The sequence below is a fragment of the Temnothorax nylanderi genome, unplaced genomic scaffold (genome assembly GCF_030848795.1).
Source record: "Temnothorax nylanderi isolate EJ_2023f unplaced genomic scaffold, tnyl_v1.0 TNYL_tig0102_pilon, whole genome shotgun sequence".
NCBI lineage: Eukaryota > Metazoa > Arthropoda > Insecta > Hymenoptera > Formicidae > Temnothorax > Temnothorax nylanderi.
Genome location: NW_027249164.1, coordinates 47,465 through 70,895, shown reverse-complemented (window position 1 = coordinate 70,895; position 23,431 = coordinate 47,465). Strand labels below are relative to the sequence as shown.

Genomic DNA, 23,431 nt, shown 5'->3' with positions numbered 1-23,431 from the left:
TTTAATATTACTAAGATAATAGATCTGTGCAAAAATTATATCAGACATATGTAATATAATATAAATCTATTTATATGTATATAAAGTCAAGAGTGTGAGAACATGAATATAATGTATTCATATCGCATAGAGATCTATTATCTTGGAATATGGATAGGTTAGGATATCTTTAATCTTAAGATTGGTTATAATCGTCAGTTTATTGAACGTATACACGAATTGTCGTTGCAAATAATTTTCATAGCCTATCCTAATTTTTATTTACTATCTACTTATTCCAATTATTAATAATTTGATTTTATATCATCTGCAATAAAGATGTTTAATATCGCGAGACTCAATATTGCGAACAGTACTTTAATGACATCAGGTGTCACGTCGGACTAATAATCGTTTTTTACAATCAAAATGTGACTATATCGAACCGTTTATGTTTCAAAATATAAAATGGTACTTCGAATGTCTCACTTGATACGCTTTTTAATAGGTACGTGATTCACGCAATGATTATAAATACAGGCCTTAGAGTTATTAGATAAATCAAAGATCTTTCAAAAAATAAGAGACACAATGGAAAAAAGAAATCTTTTGCGGATTATGAATTTTGTTTGGTCACTATTCCAGTTTTCCGTGATTTAAATCTATTAATTATTTTAAAATGTTTTATTATAAATCCATTTTATAAAAAATTTATAAGGACATGTAGGAGATTAAAAATTGAATACTAGATTAAATAAACTTATCAAAAACGGGTAACTCTGCTGGCACATTCGTCCTCCTGATTTTCTTCGTCTTCTTCTTCGTCCTCTTCATCCTCTTCTTCCTCAGCGATTCTTCGTTCTCTCTCTATATTCGTTGGGCTGGTGTATCTCATGGGATACATTTCGACATGTAGACTAGGTGAAGAATTATCTCTATTACAAGTAATTGCTGCATTGCTTTTCTCTCCCAGAATTATTCTCTGAGATTTATAGATCCTTGGCTGCGCGTAAATGACGTCATTTGTTGCTAGAGACTGAAAGTTGGAATTTTTCACATTGAGGCTATATATACGTTTGACGGATTTTTCTATAATTCAATCGTATATAGTATATTAAGCACATTATAGGAAAATGATGTTATCTACTTATAAAAAATATATATTTGATTAATCTTCCGCGGCTTAATGAATATTATTTACCCTTGTATTCTCGATATACATTCGTGGCGTGATATAGGCAGCGTCGATCTCCTTCATTTCTGCACGACATTCGTAACTATTATATACAGGCATTTCATAGTGATTTGGACTTCTACATCTCTCAAGATATTTCAAGTTCGGGCTTGAATTACCGTAGTAATTTGGATATGCTGATGGCACTCGTAGAACCTGATTTTCTCCAGCAGGATGAACGTAATCGTAGGAGGAACGCGACTGCAAACCGAGTTCTTTTATCAATGAGAAAACTTAAATTTTTTTCAATAAATTCATTGAATTATTTTACATAATATAATACAATAATGTTAATTAAGAAAGTTAATTAAATTTATAATTAAAATTATAATAATCGATAACACAATTAATGGTACTAATTATACTTAATTATAATAATAATTGAGAGAGAATATATATGTAGCGTCCTGACCTGCCTGACGATAGTATTAACAATCGAATTGGTCGGTCGATTAACGGGATCGAATCTTTGTTCGGGATCTTTTCTCCTGGGTGTGTGCGTGACCATGTAATAAATCCTTGGTGTTAAGATACTGAAGATAATCAAGTAAGCTGTGGCAACTATACCGAAGGAAACGATTGCGTCGCGATTTTTAGGGTGCATCAACATGAAGGACATTAGCCATATCGCCCATATTATCAATAGACCGACAGCAGTGCCGAAGAAACATCTTCCCTCATAATAATTGCGTTGTGTTCGGATAATGTAACAGCAAGCAACGAACAATCCAATTAATAAAGATATATCATAACCTAAAAATAATATTTAAACTTTAATTTTAATAAAGCAATACTATAATTGCGATTGCCTCTGGATAATTTCAGGAAACCATTGAAACATAAAATTTTACATCAAATATAAAAAGACGTGTAATATTAATATTAATATAACGTAATATCAATATTAAGTTAGATAGAAATCAGAATAAGACAAACTCTTCAACATTTCCAAGAAAAAAATAATTTACTTAAAAGATTCAGAAATTAATGAAAAAATATCATAATTATTTAAATCACAATCGCTCGCATAAGTTCAATGTAGAATCAATAAATAACTCGGTTAATGTACCTAATAACGCAATAAAGATGAGACTCCTGGCGACCATAGCTGAGTTCATTGTGCTCAGAACGTAAAACATAACCGATATGGTAATTTGCACGCCGTACATAAAGAGCGTCATAAGACTCTGCAGATATCCGTTAATATGAATGATAAAAACACCTCCCGTGGACAAGGCCAGGAAGAACGCTCTCGAGAGCATGATCGAGAACGTGAGGCCAAACGCGAGAGTGGTGAGAAAGATCTTCCAGGCGTTCAGGCTCTCCGCTCCGAAATAATCGTCCGTTACGCAGAAGGGCAACGCTGTCAGTAGGGTAAACAGGTTGGCCAGGACGAGGACAATTGTGAGGGCTGGATTACCGTCGAGTATTTCTTCAGTCACAAAACGATGGACGATAAAGATCACCATGACGCAGCACGCAAGAACGCCGCATACGATGGCGATCAGGAAAACAGGAACGTAGATGCTGTTCTTCAGGATACTTTTGCCGACGACATCCACTGAAATGTCAAATGTTAATTAATACGTTAAAAGCAAACGATTCTGATTTCTCTAAAAAATATGCGTGATTTAATATAAATTTTCGATAGCTATAATTCTGAAAGAGTTTTATAGAAGCAAGATCTTGGGTGGAAAAATCTCAAAAATCTCAATAACTGACGAAAAAGTTTAAATAGATTTGAATATTCATATAGTTACACGCTGCGAGATCGTTCGATAGCAATTCAGCGCGGTGAATCATGCAATTTCTATACTCGTGGTATTACATTCACACCGTTTTTTACCTTTTGTAATGTCGTGCGCGTCAGAGCGCCCTTGAAAATTCATGCAGTTCTCGCAATTCTCGGCAAGGTGCTCCAAACAGAGCCCCGGCTTGCCGGGCATCGTCGTCTTCGGGAGAACGCGTAAATTGGACACTTCGATCTCGTAAAAAGCGACGTCGATAAGCTCGTGTAAATCGTGTTGCATCTTCGTGGCGATCACGTATCTCACCGAGTGCGATCGCGGTTGCATGTGGAGAACCTCGTAGACATCGACATCGCGAATTTCCCGTTGCGATTCTGGGGATTGCGTCACGATGCTGCTCTCCTTGTTGTCGATCGGGCAGCTTCTCTTCAGGACATCCTGGAAGACTTCCGCCAGCCCGATGACGGCCTTCCCAATGTCGAGGAGATACGGAGAGTTGTTCGTCGAGTTGTCGGAGTTCTCCGGGAATTCGCCCGTGCTTGAGAATTCGCCAAGATCGAAACGAGGAATTTCCGGCTTAATGACATACGATCCGGGTGGTATGAGATCTGGAAAGTTGAAGACGTTGCCGTGCGAGCGCTAAATTTAGTTTAATATCTCTTGCATCCAAATTTCGACTTGGATATCTAGGATCATCGAGGTAGTACAATAAGTTACCGGAAACTAAATTTTTAGAAAAGAACATTTACATAAAACATGAACAGACTTTCATTTCGATTTTGCACATTGCTGAGAATTTCTCATCGCATTAGATTCGCGTGAGTTAATTTATTTAATGGCTGCAGCAATATCGGTTAACTTTAATTGTAGTTTAACCGCCCCGTTGTTTCGTTTTGGCTTTAATTCTGGACAGAAACAAAAGACCGCTCGAACTAAGGTTAAAGTTAAACGACGTTGCTGAAACTGTCTCTTAACTCTCAACTACCACGGCTAAACTTGGATGATGTAATTGTTGTTACAGGAACAACTTGACGTCAATATTTAATGTAATAGTGACATTAATTTAGATTAATACTCCCACGTTCATAACAGACAAGTTACTTTCAAATTGTGATGACATTACATAAGTACTTTTAATAAAAGAAAATAAGTATTTTGCTTTATAAAATGTATCATCGCGCAAAGATGAAACTATTATCCCCTTGCAATTTCTCCCGTCATCTATTGATACCTAAAATTACTTGCCGTCAATATCCGAATTATCGAGCGGCAGCAGGAGCCACGTTTCGCTGGAATCCCTCGATTCCTCGTTCTCTCCCAGCCATCGTAGCACGTCATTTCTCTGGCCGATTGCGACTATAACTGTTTCCGTGACGTTCGCGTACCCGTCACCGTTGACGCGCCTGTCACTTCGCTTCACGCACACACCAGCGTCCTTGGTAACTTCCAGGAAACGATCGAGAACGTGATCCGCGTTGGTGTACACCAGATCGACGATCTTGTATTTGGTGCTCAGATAATGCGCCAAGATATCGATCAAGGGCATCGTAAAATCTCGTTCCTCGTAGACGCCGATCGGCAGACCGCCGTGATCGCGAAGATAATCCATCACATGCCCGTACTGGGACGACACCAACACACCCATCTCGTAATCCGGCGCGCAACTTTGTTCGATCGCTACTCGCAAAACTTGTCTAAACACCGTAATCCTATCATGACACGTGTCGAAGATTCTTAGTCCTATGGAATATACATGATAATTATTCACGAGAATCTACACCTTGGATATACCTAAGGATTATCTTGACTTTGATAGCTAACTTTGATAACATATAGATCTTGGAATTCTAAAAACATTTTGACATATTATATTTTGATATATTTGCTGGCATATATTTTGAATTCTAGATAACTTTATTTGCGATGATCATTTATCATTTAATATCTGATCAGTTGTATTTTCAGCAATAATGGTTAACGGTGCAGCAAAAGTATGTGGCGTAAGAAATACTTATTTATTCTTGCAGAAAATTTGAATTTTCAAATTAATGAATTGTTTCATAAAAATAAAACAATATTTGACTAATTTTATATATTTTATATATTTTTATAAATTTTTATAGTATTTTTATTTTATTTTTTTTTGCTATTGCGCGGTATTGGCTTAATAGATTTACAAAAGTGGTTTATTTTACTTACCTAATTTCACACCTGGTATATAGTCATATTTGTTCAAAGTTTGCACTATGTGTAATATCGTCGAAATTTGTTGGAGACCCTTGGATGACGATACGTTGCAATATTGTCCGTAATTGGCATTCACGAAGACTGATTGAATGTCGATGATTGTTGCCCAATTGTCAATAGTCAGAAAAAGAAAACAAAAGTTTGTCGTAATTTCTCTTATTAATTAAACTAAAAAAGTATGTAAGAGAGAGAGAGAGAGAGAGAGAGAGAGAGAGAGAGAGAGAGAGAGAGAAAAGAATTTTTTTATTTACGCAGTTTTTTCATTTATACGTAAAAATATGTGCAATTTAAATTTATGGAATAATTAAAATATAATTTACAAATTTATAAAAGAAAAAAAAAATTTACAATTTTCAAAATTACTGTAATTGTGAGAGATGATGTATATTTAAGACTGTATTTACTTTTTATTTTCCAAAATTAGCAATGCAGCGCAAATGAATTTCTCTATATAAATATAAATTATACACAAAAAATTTTTAGATTTATATTTAATTATTCTAATTGATTGAAATATTGCTGAATATCGCTTACCGGTTAAAATAGCGTCACCCGTAGTCTCCAATAATGTGGTGTTTTCAGAGCATGTTTGCTCGTTTGTGCTCAAAGTTAGCAAAACGATACTTAACAAGATCGAAGCCTTAATGAGCATATCATTCGCCATCGTTTAATTTCTCATCAAGACATAAATAATTTATGTGCGTGCGATGCAAACTCTGGCAAATGAGATATATGTAGGTATAGCAAATATTCTTTCACTATTTCGATTACCTATTAATAGTTTTAAATTAATTTGTAAACCTTCTATAATTCATATCATACGCATTGGTTTATTATACTTATTTATTTTACAATAAAATAATATTAAAATGAGAAGAAAAAGCTAAAGCTAATCATACAACAAATTAATGATTTTTTTGCTGTCATTTTGCATTATTTTACATATTTGTATTACTATTATATATTTCTGTTATTTACGTAATTAGCCGGAACGATCAGCATTCAACAATTGTGATTTTCGGTGACCTTAGATCGCAAAGAATCGTTTAGCACGAAGAGCATCCTTCACGAAAGTTCGCTCTCTCGAACATTAATTTCGATGGCATTTATTAAGTCGCGTGACAAGCGCCACTTCGTCGTTTAACAATCGGTACGAAACACGCGCACCCCACTTTACCTTCGCTGTGTTCCAATTTTTGTGATTGCCGGTGGACGTCAGGGCCTATTTTACGCTCGGCTGACGGACTTAAAGCTTCAGAAGCCTTAACTTCGATATCGATCTTCCCTCTTGGATAATCTTGTCGCTTGGAAAAATTCTACTCTGCGAATATAATTTCCGTCGAGGTGCACGCGACTGACTGCCCTTCGGACGACGTCGTTGAGGAGTTTCCACCCCTCGGCAAGTTTCGCCACTTCGAACGTAACTCGTCTCCCCAGCGCGTTTGATAAATTATTCTCGGCGGTTCAGTCGCTTCGAAAAATTCTCCGAACAATTGTGATCCCCAAGGGGTGATGATCGTCGCGAGGATCGTTACGCGCTCTTTTCTTTCCGCGACGTGCGACGTAAAAGTCGTCGCGACACTGCGCAACCTTCGACACTCTCTACGGAAGCCGTACCCCTGAGGACTATCCCTATGTTTTTTTTAAACGAATTATATGATTGGTCACGTTGCTGTTGGACACGACGCGTAATTGACAGTCGACTATTTTTTAATACCGTTGCGCAAAAAGATCCAAGTAGAGAAATTTGATAGAATTTGGCCATTAAGCTTTGCCTTATACTCCAAAAATGTATTACACTCTAAAAATTATAAATACAATTACCGTCATTGTTTTTTTTTTCATATATTATAGACGTTATTATTATTTACGCGAGATCGATGCTGTAAAATGTCGTCTTGCTCTACGTAACTTTGCAAGTAATTTAAAAAAATGGCGTTTGACGTTAATTTTATTGGAGTTGAAACGATGGTTTAATCATCCTCTGACCTGCCATCAGACTGTTTTTTCGTTGCGAAGACCGAGAATCGGCGTAAGGGCCAAGTTAACTTAATTTCGCTCATTTTATGACGCCGCGCCTTCGCGGATTTAATTCACCTAAAACACAGGGTGAATGTTACGACGGCTGTTATAATTATTTTATATTCCTCGTGACAGTTTATTTTCTCCCAAAAGAGATTGGTAGAAGTATCTTCAAGGCAGAAATATCTTCCTCGTCCTTCCTGTCAGCTCTGAAATATTAAATATATATTGTTCTTTTTTTTCTTTCTCAAGTGGTTAGCCACTTTATAGACGCGACGTATATATATATATATATATATATATATATATATATATATATATATATAGGGGACTCTCGAAGTTATATAAGTTTAAATTAAAGTGAGAAAAGTTGATGTTTCGTAAAAACTTTTCAATTTTATCTTAATATATTTTGACATAATAAAATATAAAATATCTCTTCTAAAACATTCACTTTCCAATGATCTTGTCATAATACCTTTGTGTATACTTTATTCAGACCGTCCTAGAAAATATCACACACACACAGATTCGCGGAAGAAACTTTCCAACCATGGGAGTTTAGAGAGTCTCCAGGCGGGAAATCACCACGATTTTTTTTTAATACGATAGTGCTCATAGTTTGCAAGTCTTTTAATTAACGTTCACCTTCGTGAAGCTTTACAATATGATAATAATATCGAGATGATAATATCGAGACACTCTGTATATAAGAATGAGAGAATATATATAGTCGTCCTAGCTGATACATCTGTATGGGAACACCTGCCAGCAGGTAGCAGGTAGCCAATGGTAATATCCAACATAGTATCCGAGCGTGACGAAGCACGCCTCTATCCTAGACCCGGCTTAGAGCGAGCTTGTATCCCCGATACGCCTGCGATAGTCATTTTCCCAGGAGTCATAATTAACGTTACCGTGCACGCGAGATTGGGCAATCTCTCGGGAGGGTGCCATCGGAACCCTCGGAAGAACGCGAACGTCCGCTTCGGATTCTTATCGAGCACGGAGGCGTTTCGCTTATTGTTCTGCGAGTCTTCCTTTTTTTCATTTTTCGAGATTCGCGCGGCCGCGCGGACGAATCTAGAGCGGTTTCACGGCCGGGGGACGTCTATAAATTCGATCCTAGACTCCGAAACTTGTGATTCCGTACACGGCCAGCATGCTGGCGGAGGAAGTGACTGGCCGGTCGGGCAGCTTCGATCTGCACAGCCGGTTGCTTCTCGCTAGGCGCGCACAAGCCTAGACACCAACATATAGCCAAGCAACGTTAGTAATTATCCGGCTAGGGTCGCACCACAGTGCTCTGTAATTATTCGAAAAGTGGCGTGAATGGAGACGATGGGGTTGAGAAACCCGAGAGCGGAGACCGGTTATTCGAGAAGCACGAATGATGTCTTTTTTAAAAGACTGTCATTGTAATTGTAGTCTGTGAGTTTAGGGGGAATAATCCGAAAACATATATTATATATATATGGTGTAATGAAAATGTAGAACGGAAAATTCAAAATGTAAGAGACATCAAAGATTGGAACTATTCTTTTCTTAAATCTTCTATATAATTCTTTATATATTTTCTAGCGCTTTTCGTCTGAGTAAGATAATTTAATCCGTCATATAATATAAAACATACAATTAAATTAATAAAATAAAATACATTTTTGGATTCGAGTTTGCGTTATAAGTAAATATAGGATCATAGCAGTTCAGAAATAATAGAAATTAAAGTTGAGCTTGTATCTCAAAATTGTTTTTTTTTAAATATCAGTTTCTCTTTATAATTTTATTAGAAATAATTATAAGATTATAAGTTTACGCGTATAAGAATACGCTGAACACACATCTAAATATGGATCTCTCAACTGGTGTAACAATTTTAAAACAACGTCTCGATTTTTTTTCCATTCATTCTAACGATTGCCACTTTTTAATCTCGTGATGTATCTTGCGTTCCGATTGAAGTTCTTTGTTTCTGAAGTGTGAAATTCACTCGCGAATTCTACACAATACACATCGCAAGGTCGCAATGTGTCGCCTCTTGTTCGTCATGTCCAGTCAACGCCAACGAGCCCGACATAAATCTCTCACCCCGTAGATTGTCCCCAGCTAGAAAAATCCCCGCAATCGCGTGTGCGCATCGTGTCAAGGACGTCCCATTATGCAACTGTGGACAGTTGCAAAAGTTTCCGTATAAAGCAGACGGCAGATCGCCGCGTTGTTATCGAACGACATCTCTCCAACTTTGAATTCGGGATTCACCGCGACCTGAAAACAAAAGAGAGCTTCCTCATCGCGGTATTCTCCTCGGAGGCGGAATACCGCGATACTCGCAAACTCGCCGAGGGAGATCTCTTGTTCGATATTTATGAAAATGGCTTTATTACGACTGTACCTTGAGCGTATAATGTCCTGGCTCGAGCTCGGAAATGTCCACCCACTGGCAGTCGATATTGTGCTTGTAAATGTCACTGCAATTAACGGAAATACCTTGGTCTCCGTAATTGGCGCATTTGTATCTAAAACGGTAACGACATATCATATTATGAACTTCGACTAATAGGCGGATTTAATCGCGATTATAAACGCGAAGGGAATGAGAAGGAGTAACGGTAAAATTACATACGCACGTCGCGTGTCACCCGCGAAAAGAGGGTTCTATTATACGATTGTTATCGCGTGTTATCAGGATTTTTACCTGGGTTGCACTTCGGGCATACATTGATTGTCCTCGAGGCAGAAGGACGCTTTGTGGCCTTCGGCGACTTTATTGCCGCTCGAATCGATTACATCGAAAGTGGCGAATACTTCCATCGAGTGATAATGCCTGCGAACGGAAAATGGTTGCCTCCGCCGGAATTAATGTTCCTTTCCTCTTCCCGCGTCAAAATGTATTTTAATCATTGCGAAAATAATTTCCAAAAATTCCAATTTTCAATTGAAGTCGTTTATCGTGAAATAAAATCCCTCGCTTAACGTTTTAGGTTTAGGCAAATTAAAATGTTTTAGTCTTCTGTCAGAATTTTTCATGAATTTAGTTTTTACCAATTTTAATTTGAATTGTACTTATTTCAGAGTTCTGTTTTATTTTTTATTAGAGATTCTTAATGCTACCAATCGACCATCATAATTCGAATAATTTAACGTATATAATACAGACTTGAAGCTTCTTTATATAACTCATCGATTTCAGATATTCGGCTGTTAATCATTAACGGGCAGGTTAACTTGTGCACTTGCAAGAATATCCGGTGCATATCGTGTATTAATCAAAACGACGGACGATCGAACGCGGAGAGCGGATAACGATCCTCTATCCGCGCTCGATCGTCCGTCGTTATTGTTGCTCGACTTACATGTGACACATGTGCCATTCCCATAGGTGTTTAGGCACAGACGGACGGAAATCCGCGGTGCCGGCGTTCAAGATTCTCGCGGTGAAACGCAACAATCGTCTCGTCTCCAGGTGCCAATTTTCGGACTCGCGTTGCATCTTGTAGGCCTGCGAAGCCACGCAATTTTCCTCCATCGCGCATTGCAGCCAATAGAGCTGACGGTCCTCCAAATGTGCTGTGCGCATCAGCTCGATGTGGTCGAACACGAGATCGGCCATCTCCCGATGGCACACCACCCCTGCCACGTTCTCCGCTGTCCCTAAAGTCACGGTAAGATTACTTCGCGCTGACTCTTGCATGATAAACACTGAAGTTCCGTGCTCGCTTTTTGAGATAAACACATGCCTTCTTGTGATATTTCTTATTTCATTGTGTGTATGTTAACATTCTCTATACACTTGATATATTTCACAAATACTATATGAGATGAAAATTAAGAGACAAGATTTTTACCGTCAGATTTACTGTCAGAAAATGGACTAAATCTTTTCGAAGGAACTTTGTTTAAAATCTACTTGTTTATAAATTTACATTCTTTTCTCTGACTTCTGTCATAATTAATTTCTTATGCAAATCTGATAACAAAAAAGGGAAAACTTCCGCGAACTTTTCTTATTTATTTTATATTTATGGAATATTTCTCCAAGTACTTTAATTAATCTTTAGAATACGCTGTTATATATATATATATATATAAAATGCTATAGTACCGATGATTATTTATGGAACAATTCGGACTTAAAACTTTTTCTATCAGTTTTGGAATTACTGTTCTTTTTATTTCTTTTTATTATTCTATTTTTTATATGGATATTACTACTAACATTTCATAAATATCTCATCGAAGATGTCAGAAGTACCTGGGCAATCTGCAACCTTGTCATGTAAGCATTCTGCCAGATTCCCCTCGTTCCCATTGCATTGTACCCCGCTGATTGATACCGGGATCGTTTCCCCATTGCCGAAGAAATTAGTCTGTATCGCGTCAGAGGCGTAACCGAGGCCCAATTGACGGCAAACTACAGCGGCCTCGAGGATGGACCAACTGTCGCCGCAAATGACACCCCAATCTGAAATCGAGTGTCCGCGCGAATTTCGCGTGTCTATAATAGCAAGTTCAAATCTATCACAGCTCGCTGATGTTTGCAGTCATTTAAATAACAAGAGCTTAGATTTATTAATATATTTTTTTTTACTTTAGCGATTTAATAGTGCGATAACGCTGTAATTTATAAAGAAAACATATCTGTGATTCGTATTTACATATATTAATTGTCATTATCCTCTTAATTGATAATATCCATGACGTTTTTAGTGAATCTTTAGATAAAATTAAAATGTATGCTTAAACATACAATTAATTAATAGACTAATTATAATTGGTCTAATTTTTTTATAGTTCTTTATAATTATGATTAGTTATAGTCTCCTCGGGGTAAATGTTTCACTACCTGCACTGCCCAATTTAATTTCCACTCGGCCCTCGGAATGTACTCGTCCTCCGGATAATCGTAAAGCCGTGCCTTGCAGATACGTGTCCTTTATTCTGGCCTTCGGTGACTTCTCTTGCGGGATTGGTGGTGACGATGTTCTCGTTTCCTTGTCGCGCGAGCAAATGACGCCGGCAGCTTCGTTGCTGCCGCAGTCGGAGATGCCCCATCCGTCGAAACGGCATTTCGCGAGTTCGACCTCGGATCCATCGCAATAAACGTTATCCATCCAGTATCTTCCTTTGAGGCATTTTTCAATGTAAATAGTCGCACGCTTGTATTTCATATTTTAATTAATCGCGTTATTTAACCGATAAAATAATACTGCACATGCTTGAACAAACAGCAGAGTGAAGTAAAATAAAGTGTGAAATAAAACTGGAAATATAATATCTATGATGTCATTACTACGGATTTTCAGAGATAAAAGTTGACGCGCTAAAAATATAACGCGTGTCCGTCAATAAATTGGAATAAACGAACGGCTCGTTACAGACGATCTTGCTCGTCTCGGCAATGTACACGCGACTCGACCGTGAAAGACAACGATTTAAGATGAAAAGACAATAAATATCTCTCACTTCTGGCCTGACCGAAGTGGCCATAAGTCGTTGCTTTAATTGCACCGTTAAAGCCTAATTGCTTGCAAACCACATTGGCCTCGAAGTCGTCCCATTCGTCGTCGCATATACTGCCCCACTTCCCGTCGTGAAGTATTTCCACGTTTCCTGTGCATATAGCAATAAAATCTTGTGGTTACGTTTTTTTTATTGCAAGAACCTGGCGCAATAAAGAGGAAGTAATCGATTTGCAAACTCTCGGTTTACCATAGAAAGCATTGTCGCAATGGCATTCTGACAATGATAATAGGAAACATTTAATATAAAGACGAATATATTAAAATATTTAGTATTGCTAAAATTGATCTCTTAAATAATTTAAAAAAATTCATATTATTATTTATGTAAACACAGGATTTATATAAATCTTGAATTTGATGTTTAATATTTAATTAATGTAATAATCGATTTTAATTATTAAGAATATTTTACAACAGTAATAATTAGAGAAAGATGCTTGAATTTCCTATTAACGATTTTGAAAATTGATACTTTTCTTGTTATATCAGTTGATTTGACGTTTTAACTGGAAGCTTTTAAGTTTTAAGTGCCAAGCTTTTAGTTACAATTTTAATCGCTGCTGTTTAATATCGTTTGGCTCAATAAAACGCGGAAGCAAAATCGCGCGGGGAAACGCGGCGAGCGCGGCCTTCTGTCTCAACAATACACGACACGAGGAGCGTCCGGCAAAGCCGGCCGGTCGGGGATCGCGACCCTATTTTACGGTCTGATTTTACGGTGACCACGTTATCCGGCGATTCCCGGTATTGCGCGTACGTCCGTGACGTATGGCGCTCTGACACATGGTCGTTGGCATAAATCTTCCTCGAGTTGACCTCTTTTTAATCGTCATCGCGCGAGAGCGACTTGAACGGACGCGTGATAAAACGCGCGCGCGCGCGCGCGCGCGCGAGCCTCGCTCTTTATCTCCGCGAAACGGAGCGAGAAAAGAGGGGAAAAGAGAGAAAGAGATTTATAACCCGTTTATATTACAGCCGCGCGTTTTATCGCGGGGAAAATATCAACCCCGAACGAGTTGCGCGTCGCGCTTTCATCCCGCCCGGATTTACGCGCCTCGTTACGACGCGGTCTCTCGTCGGTGCGCAATTCGGTGTGCAATCGATACACTACTCGCCGCGCCGCGCTCGGTCTGTCGTAGTAAGAAAATCGAGAGGATGCTCCCGTATAATAATTGATTGGTGCACCAATTGATCCGACTGAACGACAAAGTTCCTTTGTTCCGCGTACGTCACGGCGCTCTCCGTGCCGCTTCCTCGATTCGCGTAATTCTATGCGGGATGTATCACCCCCTCGAATAAAACGAGATAAAACTCGAACGAGAGAACTCGTTCGTCCCGTGTTATTATTACTGTTATCGTCGCGCATTTATCGTTTGTTATTCACGTTAAGTCGTGTCCCGGCGATTTTAAGGTAATCCCTTTCTCAATAACGATGTTTTTCGAGACTGGTCGTTCGCTCGATTGCCGACAATTATTTTAAGAATTAAATCTCGCGTAAAATGAGTTCTTCCAGCACCTTCGTGTTCGCCGTTTTCGCCTCCTATCAGCTTTAACGCTCCCTCTTGCTTCTTCAACTTTCGGAAGTCCTTTCTTAGCCTCCTGACTACCCGCGTCTTCTTGCCGCGGCCGCTGATCCAGGTAGCGTTGTTGCTCGTGCAAAATTCAAACGCGGATAACAGCACTATCAAGCTAAACGCGATTCCCACACGTTGCAATTGCAATCTCATTTTTCTTGTGTTTTGAAAGCTTCAACGTTATAAATCGTTAAAGTCTAATCATAATTTGCATATTTGACGTATCGTTGCATCGTTCGATATTGCACGCGATATTTTAAATTTTAAAACAAGAGGAGTTTCGACGAGCACTCACGACTCAACACTTTCCACGGATTATTCTTTCGCTAGGAAGAATACGGAAAAGAGTAATTGTACCAAAATCGTGCACGCACATTTCGCGTACGATTCCGCGGGCTACTGAACGCGCAACACGTACGCAATGCGTTCGCTTCTTCGTCTCGTAACGCACGCTTCTAACGTGACGCCGGCTTATAAGATCATCGGTCCAGATGGCGGATCGTTTCTTTTCTCGCGTCGCCAATCTCTTCCTGAATCGTTAGCCGTAGCCCCGATGACCCGTTTAAGTCAACTGTCGGCGCGTTTAGAATAGCTATGACTATCATAGTCCCTGATGGGAGACTTTGAGAGATGTTTCTATTTTTGATTTGCGGTTCTCGTCTTGCAATTCTTCTGTCGTTTTATAAGATATCAAACGTGCTCCAAAATTTGTAACGCAGCTTTACTTTTAATTTAGAATTATATTATCATATATTTTACGAATTGTGTAAATAATATATAACAATGAATATGTCAAATACAGTTTTAAAGAGAAATATTTTTTATATGAACGATAAAAAGATAATTTCAGTTACAGCAATTCGAAATTATATAATAATAGCGATGTAATAAAAAGAACGATGTTTTAAACAATTACTGAAAAGATCTTTTAAGATATTGTAACAACTCGAGTAAAACTTGGAGGAGAGATCTAAACTCAAACGTCAGAGCAGAATTAGTTTTCTTTGCACTATGAGTCAAATTCCATTTTAGAGGCAAGGATCAGAGTTGCTTATTATTGTTTCTAGGATTTGCTAGTTCACTCTGCGTTTTGGACGGAAGCTGCGCTCTACTTCCGAAAAATTCACGCCCAGATTGGCCGGTCGGTATCGACCAATTCCTAATTTCGCGAATGAACGCGATTCACCGGGATGATTAATACTGGCGTGCGCGCGATTCGAATCGGCCGTTTATAACGTTTCAGGTCTCGTAACGTTGCGGAAACGCGCGGCATATTGTTTCGTCGTGCACGTAGATGAGAATCAACTAGTTTAACTCTCAATTACTACGGTTAAATTCGGGTAATCGTGATAAGGTCACATTGCGACCCCAATAACAAATTACGTTAATTGGCACTTGGAAAGCAATTTTGGCTTTCATTTTATTTACCTCTCTTCACAGAGAGAATATCATACCTTTATATGCGAAAGTCTGATAACATAGGGAAAAGGATAAATAAAATAATAAGCTCTAACCATGCGGATAAATTCGGTAATCATAATGAGGTGACATTGCGACCCCAATAATAAATTACGTACGTTAATGACACTTGGAAAAGCAATTTTGGATTTTATTCCTCTCTTCACGGAGAGAATATAGATACCTTTATGCGAAAGTCTGATGACATAAAGAAAAGGATAAATAAAATAATAAGCTCTAACCACTCGAGCGCTTACTCCCATAATCTTTGCGAAATATCTTGAAGCAGGTTTGACCTCGTTACAGTACTCGAAAGCGGTACGTCTATATTGCGACGGCTTTTCAAGATAGGATATTTCATATACCGCAATTTATCATCGCCCCACGTTGGAGAGCATTAAAATCTAATAGACAGAGAATAAAAATAGAAAAATAAGATGGATGCAATAATTTAAAAGATAGCAGAGCTGATCTCGTGGATCTGACAATTTCAAAACCTTTTTCAAAGTTATCTAATAAATACGTTAAGTATCGCAAAATTCAAGAGTCAAGAGCCATTATTTTCTATATTAATTATCGAATCCAATTTACGTGTTAATATTATTTATTTTCTTTAATTTTCATATTATTAAGGATTTTTTCGTTCAGTATCGGTCTGTCCATATCCAATTTGTGTCTCATTTTACGGGTCAGAAACTGGTTTCGAACATCCTTATCGTGCGCAGATGCGTCACGTTCTATCTCGTGTTTTTTCATTATCAATGGCTCGACTCGATAATATACGTGTGCCGAGAAAATGAATAAGTGCACCCGTATGTTTTCTCTTCCGCTCTGACGTATTGGACGCGAATTTGAGTGTCATCATTCGTCGTCAAGAGTGGAAGGTAGATAGCTCGATCTAAAAAAAGTAGTTTAGAAAGCCTCCCGTGAGACACGGTTCTCGTCATTCAATACGTATCACTCGTAATTATTGCGCAACTACCATCAGAGATCGCAGGCTTTATACTATTATACATCAAGTGGAACGCCGGCGGGAAAAAGCAAAGAGTATGCTATTGCATTAGTACCCAGGTAGCATTAATGTCTAAAAGACATCATAAAGATGTCTTTAAAATGCCAGAAATCTTAAAGATGTCTTTATGATGTCTTTTAGACATTAATTGCTACCTGGGTAATTAACAATAAGTCATTTTTATACACGGAGATAATTTTTCGTTATATTTTACCGTTAAACTCACTACAAACTTGGGACAACTTGGCAACCAAAGAATTTTTGAAATATACAAAAGACATTTTACAAACAACGTAATAAAAATTACCAAACAAATCGGTAATTTTTGAAAAATTATTGAAATTTTACTATATATATTTCAGTAAAATTAATCAAGCATATTTTATATTTTATTGTAATAGATATTAATATTTTTTATTATGGTAGATATTAATTAGAATAGCTCGCATAAAATATTCTTCGTAATATATGCTATCCCACAACTACCATGATTTTCAGGGTAAATTCTAAGAGAAAATTCTCTCTGTGTAGCATATTAAACGTAACGTAAATAATTTTTGACAAAATTTGTCATGAATTCTGAATAACAGAATTTATAAAAAATATTAATAGCAATTCTATTTTATTAAATATTTATGAAACATTATATTAATTTATTAAATATTATAATAATGTTAATAATTCTATATGGAATAAATAGAACAAAGAGAGCGTCACGTTTTGACTCTATAAGATAATTTTAATTGTGATTATTATTTATTTAATCTTTTATTTTATCATGTTATCATGTTATCTTACGCGTGACATGTTATCATCTCATCATGTTATACTTTAAATTATTTATGGGTGGAAAATATCAAATAAAAAATATCATTGTCTATGTGCCGGACACAATAATTTGAGCGCGATTTGAAAACACGTATCAATTTTTCCGCCGTCTCCGTTCTCCGATTGATCATCGCGACTTCATCATCGACTCGGCGATACCGCTATAAAAAAGAATTCATATAATTCATGTAACGGACCGCGCTTTTGATACGCTTCATTCCATGGCGTAATCGCGCGAACGAACGCGTGGTGAAGCAATTATCGTGTGCTATTAGCGAAACAGCTAAATTCTTGACATACTTAGACCATGAGGAGCCTCTAACGTCGGGGGGATGAAGGGGCGAAGGGTGTTTTCTGGCCCGTAAACGATTTCTTGTGAACGCGACTGAAAAAAGACATTTCTCTCTCTTTCTCATGCAGCGCAGATGATTGCTTTCGTCACTGGGATACGGTTCGCTCGCATATATTTCTTTATTTTCTACTCAAGATTTTCAACGAGCGACAATTAACCCGCATAACAGGAATATAAAATTAATAAAATATTAAAAGTCTAATAATACGAATTATTTTTAACTGTGATATAACGAAATCACATTGTTTGGCAACACAAATTTTTTTACTGAATGTTTTTTTATCTTTGCGTATAGGATATTCGGAGTTATACGTGCGTAAAATATATGGTATCAAACAAAGGAGAGAGCACGCGTAAAAATCGATATGGTATAAAACAAATATTTGATTGATGAAGTTCGTGTCTCAAGTATACTAATACTGCATAATCTTCTCGTACAATCTTCATTGTATAATCTTCTCGTCTTTCTTCCTTGCTGGTAAACGCTAGAGTTTAATTGCGACTTATCGTTCGACGAATCAAAGACGGTCGAAAAAGTGTCACGTCGATGAATAAGTAAGAGTTTACTATCGGCGCTCCCCGGCTGAATTATTAATGTCCAATCGATACCGGCACGAGGCCTATTCGGCTACTGCTGTTGACGGTGCGCGCGCGCGCGCGCGCGCGTGTGTGTGTGTGTGTGTGTGTGTGTGTGTGTGTGTGCGTGAGTAACGGGTTGTTACAAAGACTTGAATATGGAGAAGCGAAAGTGGAGCGCTTTTTTGTCGCGCCCACGACAACAAGGGACATCATAAATCGCGATCGTGTGTGCGGCAACGGCACGGGGATGCTGCAGGTGCTGCAGATGCAACGATTGGCGTCCGCCGTTTGATCGCAAGTGCACGTCTCACCCGATTAAGCACGCAGCATCGTTGAGCGGCTCGTCGATCGTTCGATTTGTCCGCTCGATGAGTGCGCTTAATTTAATAATCGCGCTTTCGTCGCGTTCGGTTATGACGATCGACGAAAGTATCCCACTTTAAGAAAGATTAAGGATTAACAAAGACAGCGTACCGATCGAGAAAGGAAGGAACAGATTTGGAAAGCGATTCGAGAAATCTGCGACTGTAGCTTAACTAATTTATGGAAATAGCTTTTATCCCGTCATTAAAATTCATGCAGGAGGGAAGCTCTCACGCGGGGGAGAAAAAAGTTTATTCAAATTTTGTGATATCCGCTTGAAATTTTAAACTGTTTAATCGTTATTATATTGCGAAAATGATCCACGTAAATCGCCGCGAAAGCGAATTTTAAACTGAAGCTGAACGCGCCAGTTGAAGAGTTGTTTGGAAATTGTATTTTGAAATAGTTACACCCCCGGGCTGAGCACGAAACTTGGAGTAATTTATTTCGTTCCATGAATCTCCCTTTACGTTTACACGGACCGTAGATGTATGTAATACACAATGTTTAGTATCTGTCGAGGGTCTTCGAGGGGCAAGTATATCATTTTTATACGTATCATTTTTATTTGCTGTCGAGCATTTACGTGCGAAAAACGAGTCTAGACTTTGGTGCAATATTTATTATACCTACCGAAATCACCCGTAATCGCTTGCATAGCGGAATATACGGGCTATCTTCCAGAAAAATTCCCTCATATCGCCGCCCTGAAATTCACCGAGAGACTCCAAGAAAGATCTTGATTTCTTCCGGACATTCCAGGCGCTCTGTTTATCTCGCAAACATTCCCCGTTCCGCATTTCTTGCATATCGCTTGAGCGTGTCTGCTGGCTGCCATTAGAACAGCCTGCCAGTTTTATCTTTCCGACAAATATAACGATAATTGATATATTTCGGAAATTATTATTAGTTTATTATACATCTCACACGAATAAACTTTAGATAATGCAATTATTTAACTTTAAATAATATAATTATTTAACAATACTTACTTTCGGCATTAATGGCATTATTGCTACGAAAGAAACTATAATTAATATCTTTATTTAACGACGATTATTACTATATGACGATAAGTACAAAATTTCGTCGAAAAGCTTATCGCTACGAAAGAAACTGTAATAAAATTACCATGAATATCGTTATTTAACCAATGATTATTAGTATTATTACTATGATGATAAATATAAAATTCCGTAGAAAAGTTTATTCAAATTCTGTATGAGAAATTCGATTAGAAAACAATTATACTTCACGCAGGATTATATAAACCGCATTGTGTTTCTTCCGTGTTTTCTTTTCCCCGCGCGTTTAAAATCCGCGCGCCGGCCGGCGGCGAGCAATGGCGGCCGCATATCGGCGGCGGTCGATACGAGGACGAGTCTAGGGACTCTACCACGCCCAATCGCAACCGTCTGCGCGCCGCGCGGTGCGCGGTGCGCAGTGCGCCGAGTGCGCGCCGTCCGCTTCCTCGTCCGCGCGCGCCGCGCGGCCGCGCGCCGGCGTAGGCAGAGGCAGACGCGCCGTGTCCTTCTCCGCATCGCTACGCAAAGGAGAGCGCGCCGGCTCCCGCTCCCCCCACCACTTAACCTCTCATCCGTCGCGGGAGCCTCGCGCCTCGCGCGCCTCGCCGCCGGAGGCCGGAGTCCGGAGCGGCAGCGGCACGCCAGTCAGTCGGTTTTTGTCCATCGTGCGGTGCGGTGCGCGGCGACTTGACGCCGCGACAGAGCGACTGAACGGGAGATTTTACGCGATCGGGCACGCACAGTAAAACGGAAATCCATTTGTCAAGCGAACATTCGTACGTTCGTACGTTCGTCCGGTGGTCTCGTGCCGCGACGACGCCCGCGACCGTGTGTCGGGCGCGCATTTCTGATTCGGAAGGAAGGAAGGAAGACAAGTCGCGTTTCTCGCTCCATCTCTTTCTCACCGCGGGAACGGGGGGAGGGGGGAAGAAGAAGCGCGCCTCGTGGGCCCGTGCGGCGGATCGTGGCCGCGAGAGACCGGAGGCGCGCGGTCGGCCATTGTGCTCTCTCTCGTCGTGTCGCCGATACGACCGCGCGTTATCTGTCACCCTCGGAGTGCTCAGTGTCGGCTTATAACGGGTGAACCTGCGAAAGGGACGTGTTACGTGCGCCGCAGCTCGCCGCCGGCTATCCACTGTCGGAGCTACGTCGCCGCCGACCGATCGTCGTCGTCGTTATCGTCATCCTCATCGTTATCATCGGCATCATCGGCATCATCGTCGTCGTTATCGGCGCCTTCGTCCGCGGTCAGCCAGCGCTAGAGGTAAGTCAGGCGAGTCAGGCAGACAAAGACGAAAACGTCGCGTCGGCTCGTTTCACGCTCCGCTCCGTCGCGTCGTCGCGTTTCGCGCGGAGCGGAGCGGAGCGAGACGCGAGAGACTCCGTCGGTAACACGACGTCCCTCCCCTCCTGTCCTCCTCCTTCGACATCCTCGCCTCTTTCTTCTCTCGCGCGGATGACACGCTCCCGTTCTGGCTCGTCGCCGGCTCGCGTCTTCGCTCCCCCGCTTAACTCCGAATCGCGGAGACTCCAGGTGCCTCTTCGTAGTTCGTACGTCCGGAGCCAGCGTGACAGATCCCGTGCCGGCGGCATCTCTCTGCAAGAGATGAGGCGTCTGTAAGAGGTGAGGCACGAGGGGGAGGGGGCGGGCGAGAAGGGAACGAGCGCCCGACGTTTCGATCTCGGCGAGCGCGCTCCCGCGTTTCCCGCGACGCACGCATTCACGCACGCACGCACGCACGCACCAGAGCGCGGAGGCACGACCCCCCCAAGTTCACGGCTGTCGCGGACAGGTGCCCGTCTCGGAGCAGCGAGAAACGCGGAGTTTCTTGTCGCGTGTTTGATCCTTCGCGTACGCTCGGAGGTTCGCTCTTTTATCCCAAATGTTATAATAATATACATATTAACTTCAGCTTACATCGCCAAGAAATGGACTTGGTTTAGAATTTTCCTTCACGCACTCGTATCATTCATTCATCCCGATTGTTGTCTCCCGAAGTCGCGTATAAGCTCGTTGTATTATTATCCAAATACGCGAAAACACCTCGTTCACTTCTACATTGATACTCGGTAACAGCTCACGTAGTAAATTTGTCTGTTATGATTTCTGTTGTAGCGATTCGACGCTTAAACGCGAAAGACACTCATTGAACTTACTATCTCGATCGTTTCCGTGGAACCTATCCTGCGCGTAAAGTGTCCCGGAACACTTGGATGTTATTCTTTTGATCTTCGACTTCTCTTTGACCAATTTGAAGTTCTTTTCCCTGGCGGAGACACCGCGGGAAGTAATTATTTTTCTTCTCAAACTCTCTGTTTAACTTATATGTAAACAAGCTAAATTTCAAGTTTGCCTGAAGTTAATTGAAAAGCCCTTCTTCTGTTTATTTTCTCATCTTGAGCTTTAGAAGTCCCCTAATCGTTAATTACTCCAATCGTTAATTACTAGAACCCTCGATACCGTAGCCGGGAAAATGTTGATTCCGGTGAATCGGTTGGGGAAACCTCAGGCGGCAGGGACACGTGCTCGATAAACACTTATCCCGCTTGGGGCTTGGAACTTTTCGGTTTCAGAGGGGTTTAAAGGTGCGCGCTCGCGCGCGTTTCTTCTTCTATTTGCCGCCGACGAGGGCAAATAGGAGGATGGTATTAAACCATCGTTGTCGTCGTTAGACGCGATTGCCCGAGTGTTTGCTCCGCAAAGAGAGAATCCGGTCGGGCCTTTAGACCGCGCGCGAGAGAGTCGGATATTTCCTCGGTTGATAGCTTTATTATCGGTAGACACGCGATTAATAATTCGTCGTCTTCCACCGCGTCCACCCGTTTATCTGTTCGACCACTACCGCCGAGCGCAAATTCGCGTATTAATTCGCATTAAGACGCAACACAGAGGCGTGTTAGATATTCAGTGCGCTCGGGCTTTCGAATATTTATCGAGTTTACGCAAGGTAATACACTGTTGAATTTGTAGCGTCAAATTATACTCAATTTGAGTCATTTTTAACCATTTTTGTAGGTCACTGCTCCCATTCAATATATAATTAATTTAACTGAAACAATGTTAATTTAACTAAGCCAATGGAATTAAAATAATATTGTTTTGTGCGTTAAAATAATAAATTTCGACACACATGCTAGTTAAAAATGACAAAACGTTATTTAACTCCAGGTATTGGTTTAAATTTTATCTTTTAATACTTAACAGTGCATATCTATGACTTGCAATATAAATTTACATCAAATGTAAATTAAAATATATTTGAAGTAGCAGTAAAAGACCAAGTAATTATCGGTAAATTCTTCTTTCTTCTAAATTTTATATATAGTATCGAAAAAGATACGTGAATCGGGAACATCTCTGTAAAAATTTTCGCATTTTTTTTCTTCGGTTCCCGAGAGCATTGTTATCTCGCGCGGAAAACGAACATCCAATTTAAATAGAAACCCCAAAGGTTACTACCCCCCGGGGAAACCTTTTGGATTTCCTC

The 23,431-nt window shown here is 39.8% G+C and overlaps 3 protein-coding genes across 14 annotated transcripts in view; 1 reads left to right on the top strand and 2 right to left on the bottom strand.

Annotated features, from left to right (window-relative positions):
• The window catches only part of Gprk2 (G protein-coupled receptor kinase 2), a 52,080-nt gene that overhangs the window by 353 nt on the left and 28,296 nt on the right, over positions 1-23,431 (top strand). Inside the window, exon 1 of one of the 4 annotated variants that reach the window (XM_071711855.1) lies at positions 10,757-10,892. The exons of 1 other annotated variant lie outside the window; for it this stretch is intronic. The gene's annotated coding sequence lies outside the window, so the exon portion shown is untranslated. Of the gene's footprint in view, positions 1-10,756; positions 10,893-20,395; positions 21,208-21,273; positions 21,568-23,431 lie in introns of those variants that run through there. 2 more of the 4 variants (XM_071711854.1, XM_071711857.1) reach the window with 2 other exon arrangements.
• Boss (bride of sevenless) lies at positions 182-6,275 on the bottom strand. The gene is made up of 9 exons (XM_071711878.1): positions 6,187-6,275; positions 5,743-5,924; positions 5,161-5,289; positions 4,207-4,701; positions 3,060-3,569; positions 2,283-2,774; positions 1,626-1,966; positions 1,181-1,414; positions 182-1,015 (listed from the first exon to the last, which is right to left on the bottom strand). The coding sequence occupies exons 2-9, from the start codon at positions 5,870-5,872 to the stop codon at positions 743-745; spliced, it is 2,604 nt and encodes an 867-aa protein (XP_071567979.1). The 5' UTR covers positions 5,873-5,924; positions 6,187-6,275; the 3' UTR covers positions 182-742.
• Positions 6,019-14,910, bottom strand: LOC139775665 (lysyl oxidase homolog 3). Of its 9 annotated transcripts, none has more exons than XR_011718891.1 (9): positions 14,269-14,894; positions 12,694-12,840; positions 12,074-12,352; positions 11,447-11,692; positions 10,584-10,881; positions 9,926-10,054; positions 9,623-9,746; positions 9,319-9,495; positions 6,019-7,439 (listed from the first exon to the last, which is right to left on the bottom strand). XR_011718891.1 is itself a non-coding variant. In XM_071711863.1 (9 exons), the coding sequence occupies exons 1-9, from the start codon at positions 14,477-14,479 to the stop codon at positions 7,402-7,404; spliced, it is 1,548 nt and encodes a 515-aa protein (XP_071567964.1). In that variant the 5' UTR covers positions 14,480-14,909; the 3' UTR covers positions 6,019-7,401. The 9 variants fall into 9 exon arrangements, 7 of the variants coding, with proteins under 7 accessions (XP_071567964.1, XP_071567966.1, XP_071567961.1 ...); XM_071711863.1 differs by having other exon boundaries at positions 9,319-9,394; positions 14,269-14,909; XM_071711860.1 differs by lacking the exon at positions 6,019-7,439 and adding an exon at positions 7,616-8,472 and having other exon boundaries at positions 9,319-9,394; positions 14,269-14,910.

Excerpts from the sequence above, each read along its gene's own strand:
- LOC139775665 (XM_071711860.1), bottom strand. The coding sequence starts at position 14,479 with ATGAGATTGCAATTGCAACGTGTGGGAATCGCGTTTAGCTTGATAGTG. Across the intron at positions 12,841-14,268 it reads CGAAAACGGCGAACACGAAG|GAAACGTGGAAATACTTCAC; the intron begins GTGCTGGAAGAA and ends CTATATGCACAG. Across the intron at positions 12,353-12,693 it reads CCACTTCGGTCAGGCCAGAA|GAAGATACTGGATGGATAAC; the intron begins GTGAGAGATATT and ends AATGCCTCAAAG.
- Boss (XM_071711878.1), bottom strand. The coding sequence starts at position 5,872 with ATGGCGAATGATATGCTCATTAAGGCTTCGATCTTGTTAAGTATCGTT. Across the intron at positions 4,702-5,160 it reads TATACCAGGTGTGAAATTAG|GACTAAGAATCTTCGACACG; the intron begins GTAAGTAAAATA and ends TATATTCCATAG. Across the intron at positions 2,775-3,059 it reads CGCGCACGACATTACAAAAG|TGGATGTCGTCGGCAAAAGT; the intron begins GTAAAAAACGGT and ends TTGACATTTCAG.